This window comes from Nicotiana tomentosiformis, chromosome 4 (genome assembly GCF_000390325.3).
Source record: "Nicotiana tomentosiformis chromosome 4, ASM39032v3, whole genome shotgun sequence".
In the NCBI taxonomy this organism is placed as follows: domain Eukaryota; kingdom Viridiplantae; phylum Streptophyta; class Magnoliopsida; order Solanales; family Solanaceae; genus Nicotiana; species Nicotiana tomentosiformis.
Window position 1 is genome coordinate 131,818,613 of NC_090815.1, and position 9,789 is coordinate 131,828,401.

A 9,789-nucleotide genomic window follows, 5' to 3' on the forward strand; every position below is an offset into this window, starting at 1 on the left:
TTAGAATTGGGTCCTTTGGAGATGAACGGAAGGTGAGAATTTTGACTCTAAAGCTTATCGGTGTTGGTAGAAAGGATAAATTACAGTTGCAATGGTGTCGTCAGGCTTATATGGATTGGGGTGATGTGGGGTCACCTGCGGGTGTATGTTGGATATGTGCTTTCAGTGATTTGAAGACTTCGAGGCGATTCTTGGCACGTTCGAGGATGAACGTTTGTTTAAGAGGGGAAGGAAGCAACGACTCAGCCGGTGGTTTTGAGAATTTAAGTCTCGTTCGGCGGCATAAGGCCCTGAACAGCTTCGTATTATGTGTATTGACTTGCGTGTGTTGTTGAATTCAGTTACTGGATGATTCGGAGTGATTTGCGACACTTAGTCCCTAAAAAAGAAACTTAAACCTTAGGATTTTGATCGTAGTACGAACTGTGTGAAGACGCACGAGAATGGAGTTTTGTCTGTTCTGTTTGCTCCGTTGGGTGATTTTGGACATAGGGGCGTGTCCGGAATTATTTTTTAGAGGTCTGTAGCTCATTTAGGCTTGAAATAGCAAAAGTCGAATTTTTTGGAGATTTTGACCTGTAGTGGACATTTTGATATCGGTGTCGGAATCCGATTTTGGAAGTTGGAGTAGGTCTGTAATGTTGAATATGACTTGTGTGCAAATTTTGGGGTCAATCGGACGTGGTTTGATAGGTTTCGGCATTGATTGTAGAAATTAGAAGTTTCAAGTTCATTAAGATTGAATTGGAGGGTGATTCGTGTTTTTAGCGTTGTTGGATGTGATTTGAGGTCTCGACTAAGTCCGTATGGTGATTTAGGACTAATTGGTATGTTTGGTTGAGGTCCAGGGGGCCTCGGGTGTATTTCGGATGCTTAATGGAATGAGTTTTGGACTTATGCAATTGCTGAAGATTATTGAGTTCTGGTTTTTCATACCTGCGGTGGGGAGACCGCAGGTACGGGATCGCAAGTGCGGAGAGGCAAGCACATATGTGGAGAGGAGAGGAGCCTCCTGGGGTCGCAGGTTCGAAGGATGTGCCACATGTGCAATGCCCACAGAAGCGCTCAACGACCCGCAAGAGCGGAAGAAAACCGCAGAAACGGACATGAGTCCACAGGTGCTCACACGTAAGTGCGACCCTTTGATCGCAGAAGCGGATGCTGAGTTTTTAAGTGGAATCCTCAGCTGCGATGGGAATTCCGCAGGTGCGGTGATGCAGGTGCGATTCTTGGTCCGCATGTGAGAAATCATTGGGCAGAAAAAGGGCCAAGTGCGAGGGTGTGATTTAATTCTCCATTTTTGGACCTAGAGATCTCGGATTGAGGCAAAATTTTAAGGGATTTTCAGAGAAAGCTTGTGGGTAACGATTCTTAACTCTTTTGTGGTTATATCTCATTAATCTATAGTTGATCCCACCCTTTAATTAAGGATTTGAGTTGGAAATTGGGTAAAAATGGTATAAACTTCCTAGACTAAGTGTTTGAGATTTGGAAGGCGATTTGAGGTCGGATTTGAGAAATTCTTGTATAGTTGGGCTCTTTAGTGAATGAGTGTTCGTATTTTGTGACTTTTACCAGATTCGGAGACATGGGCCCGGGGACACGTTTTGGGGCGATTTTCTAAATTCTTTCTTTAGCTTTGATTTCATTAATTAGATTAGTTTCTTATAGTTGTATTTATGGTATGTAATTGATTTTGGCTAGATTATGGTATGTTGGCTAGATTTGGGCCATTCGGAGTCGGATATACGTGAAAAGGCATTGTTACCGATTGATTGAGCTTGGTTTGAGGTAAGTATCTTGCCTGACCTTGTGGGGGGGGAACTACCCCTTAGGATTTGAGTCTTCTATGCTAATAGTAGTCCGTGTACGTGAGGTGACGAGTACGTGCTCAGACTTATTTGTGGAAAAATTGCCTTTTAGGGTTCTTAGGCCCTTGTATTCACTGAATATGCAGTTGTTCTTGTTATGATTATGCTTCTTAATTACTAGTTTCACCTATACCTGCTTAATTAGAATTAATTGCTTCATGATTCACTCTTATTGCTTATTTGATTCATATGTGCCTTAACTGAAATTGTTACATTTCTATTTCCATGTTATCATTTCTCTAACTGCTTATCTTTATTTGAAATTATTATTATCTCTTCTGTAATTGTTTAGTGGTACACTTACCTATGTGAGCTTTATCTTGTGGAAAGTTGTGTGAAAACATTCTATGTGCCGTCCATTTCTTTTCCTGTACTTACTAGATGGCATGAACTATGTTAGGACACTTTCACAAGAATACACATAATTGAGCACTCTTATCGGTTAAGAAGTTTTCTTGATATTGTTGAGTATAGATGAACACCCGTGTTTACTTGCCTTATATGTGGGAATGGCTCTTTTTGGCACGTGAGTCGTCAGTGCGGCTATGAGGTGTAATGAGGGCACAGGATGCTAAGTGTTAGGGTTCAGGTATTGGAACCCGTGAGTTGTGAATAGTATGAGGTTCGGTAGCTCGTGGAATTTATTGATTAAAACCCGGTATGAAAGTTGTCGTATTGTTGAGTTATTACTTGTCCTTTCTTTGTCTATGATTATCGGACTTAGGCTGTGTTTCCGTTCATTCTTCTATGTCATTATTATGGTGTTCTGCTAACAGTTGTTGTTTTTCTTCCTTATTGCAATTACCGTATTAATTGCCACTTCGCATAGTCTTTATGTAGATATCATACTCTGTTGTCTCTATACTTATACTTGTTCTGGTTATTTAGTCTTGTAGGTGTCTTAACTGTTCCTCGCCACTACTCCACTGAGGTTAGTCTTGATACTTGCTGGGTACCACCGTGGTGTACTCATGCTACATTTCTATACATTTTTGTGCAGATCCAGGTATTTCGATGTCAGTTGATCATTAGCTAGTTGTGCGGACTGTTGCTATGGAGACTCAAGGTAAACATGTTGCTGCCTTCGTAGGCTTCGGAGTCACCTTCTGATTTGTATTCATACTGTTACTTTATTTCAAACAGATGTATTTAGAAAAATTATGGCAAACTCTATAAAGCGTATGACTCGTACTACCGGTTTTGGAAATTGTAAGTTTTATAGAGATTTTCATTTCAAAAACTGTTAGATATTATTTAATTATTATTGTTATTCAGTAAATTTTAGGCTTACTTAGTCCCTAAGACTAGGTGCCATCACGATACCCAACGGATGGAAAATTGGGTCGTGACAGAGGCGGATCTAGGAATGAAGTGTATGGGTTCCTACCGCAATTTCAAGTCAATATATCATAATAACAAACTAAGGAACGAGTATCGATATTCAACATAAATTTTAAAATAACAAAATACTTAAAGATAACATATGAATATAAACATTATCATTACAATTGTACTCGGCGACTTATCATGTTTTAAAAATGATCAATGATAGCATCATTAGGTACACTTTGAAATACTTCATCCTTTATATAACAAACTAAACAATCATTCAAATATTCATCACCAATTCTGCTTTGCAAGTCATTCTTAACGTACTTCATCGAAGAAAAATCTCTTTCTACCATTGTTGTAGCGACAGGCAATATCAAACTTAACTTCACAAGCAAATAAATAAGTTACCAAGTTATGTGAAAATTTGTTTTAACCAACGTCTCTAAAAGATCACCAAGTCTTTTCAAGTTAGAAAATTCATTGCCCGCCTCTCGCACATAGCCAATATAGATGTCAAGCTCAAAATCAAGATCCTCAAGCATAGAATCAGTGAACTCATTCGGATAGTGTGTAGCAAGTTTCATAACAATATCTTTATCATAACTTGCACAAGAATTTTCTGGACTCAAACTAGCCATGCCAAGAAGTATATCAATATTCACTTCACTGAAACGATTGTTAAGCTCCGAAAGTTGCAAATCAATAAAAGCATAGAAAACCTCTACACGCAAATGATAATAATATGTAACACTTGATTTCTTATGCTTCAACTTTCCATGAACATAATTCATATCCATTTCGGGGATCACAATACCATGCTTGACACAAAATAAAGAGACATCTTCTACCAAAGTACCCCTTCTAGAATCTCTCATATCTTGAAATTGTCTCTTTGCGAAACCATAAAGCTTCATCGCACTAACAATATGTTGAGCTTTTTTTTGTAAAGCCATATTCAAATCATATGTAATTTCCAACACTTTCAACATTCAATGGAACATATACACAAACTCAAAAGATCTTACGTCATCCACTAGACTTTTTTCCATTGATCTCTCATGATAATTTGAACTCTCGATTGCAAGAACTCCAAGTACATGAATAATTGATGAGAATAAACTAATAAATACAAATTATAGGAATACATTCCATATGAAAATATAAATTTTCTAACAAAATCCAAAATTTAACTCAAACATCGCATGTATCTCGGAACCCGACAAAAGTTACAAAATACGAATGCCCATTCAACCACGAGTCCAACCATATAATTTTTACTAAAATCTGACATCAACTCGACCTCCAAATTACAAATTCTCATTTTGAAATCTGCAGGCCCAAATCCTCTAATTTCACCTCAAAAACGTGTAATTTAGTCGAAATACTCAATGATAATCCAATATTATTGACTAACAATGATCACATGTGACTTACCTCAAGTTTCCCCATGATTTCTCGCTCAATAATTGCCTCAACCCGTGTTGGAAATGTTAGAAATGATAAAAATCTCGGACTCCTCTATTTTTAACATTCTGATCAGTGCTTTCGCACTTGCGGCTCATTAAGCTACTTATACGGTTTCCGCTTCTGCGGACATGCTGCCGCTTCTGCGAAAATAATCCTGCTCATGCGGGTACGCATCTGCGCGAAAATATCCGCTTCTGCGGACCAGCGACCCAAAAGCGAAATGCCGCTTCTGCAATCCTCCACGCGCAGGTACGAGTCCGCACCTGCGCCCTTCGCTTCTGCGCATCCCATCTCGCACATGCGAGCTCGCTTCTACACTCCTTTGCCCGCATGTGCGATTACATCAGATGGCAGGAACTTTTAGATTTTCTTCTAAGTCCGAATTCGATCCGTTAACCATCGAAAACTCACCTGAGGCCCCTCGGGACCTCAACCAATCATACCAACAAGTCCTTAAATAGCATATGAACTTAGTCGAAACCTCAAATGATATCAAAGAACGCTAAAACCACGAATCATATCCCAATTCAAGTTTAAGGAACTTAAGAATTTTCAACTTCTATATTCGATGCCGAAACCTATCAAATCAAGTCCGATTGACCTCAAACTTTGCATACAAGTCATAAATGATATAACAGAGCTATAAAAATTTTCAGAACTAGATTTCGACCCCGATATCAAAAAGTCAACTCCCCGGTCAAACTTTCCAAAAATTCAACTTTCGCTATTTCAAGCCAAATTCCACTACGGACTTCCAAATAATTTTTCGGACATGCTCCTAAGTCTAAAATCACTATACAGAGCTATTGGAATCATCAAAATTGTATTCCGGGGTCGTTTACACATAGGTCGACATCCAGCCAACCTTTTCAACTTAAGTTTTAAAACTTTGGAAGTAAGTGTTCCAATTCATTCCAAAAACCTCACCGGACCCGAACCGACTACCCTGGCAAGTCACATAACAGTTATAAAGTATAGAATGAGCAGTAAATGGGGGAACGGGGCTACAACTTTTAAAACTATTGGTCGAGTCGTTACATCCTCCCTCTCTTAAACAAACGTTCGTTCTCGAACGGGTTTAGAATTATACCTGGAGTGGTGAAAAGATGAGGATAACAGTTGCGCATATCATGCTCAGCCTCCCAAGTCGCCTCCTCGACCGGATGACCCCTCCACTGTACTTTTACTGAAGCAATGCTCTTCGATCTTAGCTTTCTAACCTGTTTGTCCAAAATGGCCACTGGCTCTTCAACATAAGATAGATCCTTATCCAACTGGACTGAGCTGAAGTCTAACACATGAGATGGATCGCCGTGATACTTTCGGAGCATGGAAACATGGAACACTGGATGAACTGCAGAGAGATTAGGAGGTAGTGCAAATCTATAAGTCACCTCTCTAATTCTTTCAAGAATCTCAAAAGGCCCAATATACCTAGGGCTCAACTTTCCATTCTTCCCAAATCTCGTAACACCCTTCATGGGCAAAACCCGGAGCAAGACCCGCTCACCAACCATGAATGCAACATCACGAACCTTCTGATCTGCATAACTCTTTTGTCTAGATTGGGCTGTACGAAGTCGATCCTGAATTAATTTAACCTTTTCCAAAGCATCTTGAACCAAGTCCGTACCCAATAGCCTAGCTTCACCCATCTCGAACCAACCCACTGGAGACCGGCACCGCCTACCATATAAGGCCTAATACGGCGCCATCTGAATGCTCGACCGATAACCGTTGTTGTAATCAAACTTCGCAAGTGGAAAGAACTGATCCCAAGCACCCCCAAAATCCATCACACACGCACGAAGCATGTCCTCCAGTATCTGAATAGTGCGTTCGGACTGCCCATCCGTTTGAGGGTGAAATGTTGTACTCAACGCTACCCGAGTACCCAACTCTCATTGTACTGTTCTCCAGAACCGTGATGTAAACTGCGTACCCCGATCAGAGATGATAGATACCGGTACTCCATGAAGCATAACAATCTCGCGAATGTAAACCTGAGCCAACTGCTCCGAAGAGTAAGTAGTAACCACATGAATGAAATGGGATGACTTGCTCAATCTATCCACAATCGTCCAAACTGCATCAAACTTCCTATGAGTCTGTGGGAGCCCAACAACAAAATCCATAGTGATCCGCTCACATTTCCATTATGGAATCTCTAACTTCTGAAGTAATCCACCTGGTCGTTGATGCTCATACTTCACATGCTAGAAATTTAGGCACCGAGCTACATATTCCACTATGTCTTTCTTCATCCGCCTCCATCAATAGTATTGTCTCAAGTCCTGATACATCTTTGTAGCACCCGGATAAATGGAGTACCGCGAATTATGAGCTTCCTGGAGAATCAAATCATCCAAATCATCTATATTGGGCACACATAGCCTGCCCTGCATCCGTAATACACTGTCATCTCCAATAGTGACTTCCTTGGCATCACCATGCTGAACCGTGTCCTTAAAGACAAGTAGATGAGGGTCATCATACTGACGCTCTTTGATACGATCATAAAGAGAAGACTGGGAAACCACACAAGCCAAAACTCAGCTCGGCTCGGAAATATACAATCTAACAAACTGGTTGGGCAAGGCCTGAACATCCAAGACTAAAGGCCTCTCTACTGTCAGTAAATATGCTAAGCTGCCCAAACTCTCCGCCTTACGACTCAAGGCATCGGCAACTACATTGGCCTTCCCGGGATGATAGAGAATGGTGATATCATAATCCTTATGCAACTCTAACCACCTCCGTTGTTGCAAGTTAAGATCCTTCTGTTTAAACAGATATTGTAGACTCCGGTGATCGGTGTAGACCTCACAATCGACACCGTACAAATAATGCTGCCAAATCTTCAAGGCATGAACAATAGCTGCTAACTCAAGGTCGTGGACCGAATAATTCTTCTCATGTACCTTCAACTATCTGGACGCGTAGGCAATCACCCTTCCGTCTTGCATCAACACTGCGCCGAGACCAATGCGCGATGCATCACAATACACAGTATAAGACCCTGAACCTGTAGGCAATATCAATACTGGGGTTGTAGTCAAAGATGTCTTGAGATTTTGAAAGCTCTCCTCACATTCCTCGGTCCACCTGAACGGAGCACCCTTCTTGGTTAATTTGGTCATAGGTGCAGTAATAGAAGAGAAACCCTCTACAAATCGGCGATAATACCCTGCCAAGCCAAGAAACATCTGGATCTCAATAGCTGATGATGGTCTGTGCCAACTCTGTACTGCTTCAATTTTCTTCGGATCTACCTGGATCCCTTTGTTCGTTACCACATGACCCAAAACTCCTACCGAATCAAGCCAGAATTCAAAGTTTGAAAATTTTGCATACAAATTTTTCTCTCAAAGACTGAAGCACAGTCCTCAAGTGTTGTTCATGATCCACCCGGTTCTGGGAGTACACCAGAATGTAGTCATTAAACACAATGACGAAGGAGTCAAGATATGACTGAAATTAATTATTCATCAAATGCATAAATGTTGTTGGGGCGTTAGTCAGCCCAAATGACATTAGAAAGAACTCGTAATGACCATACCGAGTCCTGAAGGCAGTCTTTGGAATATCTGGTTCTCGAATCTTCAAGTGATGATATCTTGACCGCAAATCAATTTTCGAGAACACTCAGGCGCCTTGAAGCTGATCAAATAGGTCATCAATACGAGGTAATGGGTACCTATTCTTCACTGTAACCTTGTTCAACTGGCGGTAGTCAATACACATCCGCATAGAACCATCTTTATTTTTCACAAATAAGAAAGGAGCACCCCCAAAGTAATACACTAGGCCGAATGAAGCCTTTAGCAAGTAACTCATGTAACTGCTCTTTTAATTCTTTCAATTCTGTTGGGGCCATACGATATGGTGGAATAGAAATGGGTTGAGTTCCCGGTAACAAATCAATGCCAATGTCAATATCCCTGTCGGGTGGCATACCCGAAAGATCCGCTGGAAATATATCAGGAAAATCCCTTACTATAAAAACTGACTCCGCGGTAGGAGTATTAACACTAACATCTCTCACATAGGCCAGATATGTATCACACCCCTTCTCAACCATTCATTGTGCCTTAAGAAATAAAACAACACTTCTAGGAACATGATCCAAGGTATCTCTCCACTCTAGTTGTGGTAGACCTGGCATAGCCAACGTCACCGTCTTGGCGTGACAATCAAGGATAGCGTGATAGGGCGACAACCAGTCCATGCCTAACATAATATTAAAATCCACCATACTGAGCAATAATAAATCAGATCTAGTCTCAAAACCACTGATAACAATCAAACACGACCGATACACGCGGTCAACAATAATAGATTCACCCACGGGTGTAGATACATAAACATAATAACTCAAAGAATCATGGATACGCCCAAATACGTGGCAAAATAAGATGACACATAATAATAAGTGAAACCTAGATCAAATAAGACTGATGCATCTCTATGATAGACCAGAATAATACATGTGATAATAGAATCAGATGCAACTGCCTCCATCCTAGCATGAAGGGCATAATATCTGGTATGGCCTCCCCCTCTAGGGAAACCTCTACATGTCCGACCTCCACCTCTAGCTGGCTGTGCAGGTGGAGTAGCAACTGGTGCAGTGATCATGGCCTGAGAAGCCTGGTGACCCTGTGGAATAGCTAGGGCCTGAGAACTCTGTGGAGGTACAACCCTCCTAAGTCTGGGGCAATCCCTCATGATATGACGAGTGTCACCATACTCAAAACAAGCCCTCGGAGGACGTGGCTGCTGGAACTGGCTTGGGCCTGATCGACTGGACTGCCCGCTGAAAGCACCCCGTACAGGAGGTACAGTAGACACTGGCGGTGCATAATATGGAACCTGAGGTCTGGGAGTAGCCGAAATACCGCTGGAAGCTGGAAGTACTAAATGAATAGGACGGCTCACATAACCTCTACCATGACGGGTTGTAGATGGGGAGCGAGAACTGTTATACGTGCCATAATCCCGAGGTCTCTTAGCTTCCCTCTCTTCTCTCTCCCGAGTTTGTATACCCTCCAATCTCCTAGCAATTGACACCACATGTTGGTATGTGATATCCATCTCCAGTTCTCGGGCCATACTGAAT

General features: G+C 41.4%; 1 protein-coding gene across 1 annotated transcript; it reads right to left on the reverse strand.

Annotated features, from left to right (window-relative positions):
* Positions 1-3,403: 3,403 nt before the first annotated feature.
* Positions 3,404-4,156, reverse strand: LOC138910533 (uncharacterized). The gene is made up of 2 exons (XM_070201776.1): positions 3,638-4,156; positions 3,404-3,586 (listed from the first exon to the last, which is right to left on the reverse strand). The coding sequence occupies exons 1-2, from the start codon at positions 4,154-4,156 to the stop codon at positions 3,404-3,406; spliced, it is 702 nt and encodes a 233-aa protein (XP_070057877.1).
* Between the last annotated feature and the right edge of the window lie 5,633 nt (positions 4,157-9,789).

Bases quoted from the DNA above. Each gene is read 5' to 3' on its own strand.
- LOC138910533 (XM_070201776.1), bottom strand. From the start codon at position 4,156: ATGGCTTTACAAAAAAAAGCTCAACATATTGTTAGTGCGATGAAGCTT. The intron at 3,587-3,637 runs GTTAAAACAAAT...TTGCTTGTGAAG, and splicing joins GTGATCTTTTAGAGACGTTG to TTAAGTTTGATATTGCCTGT.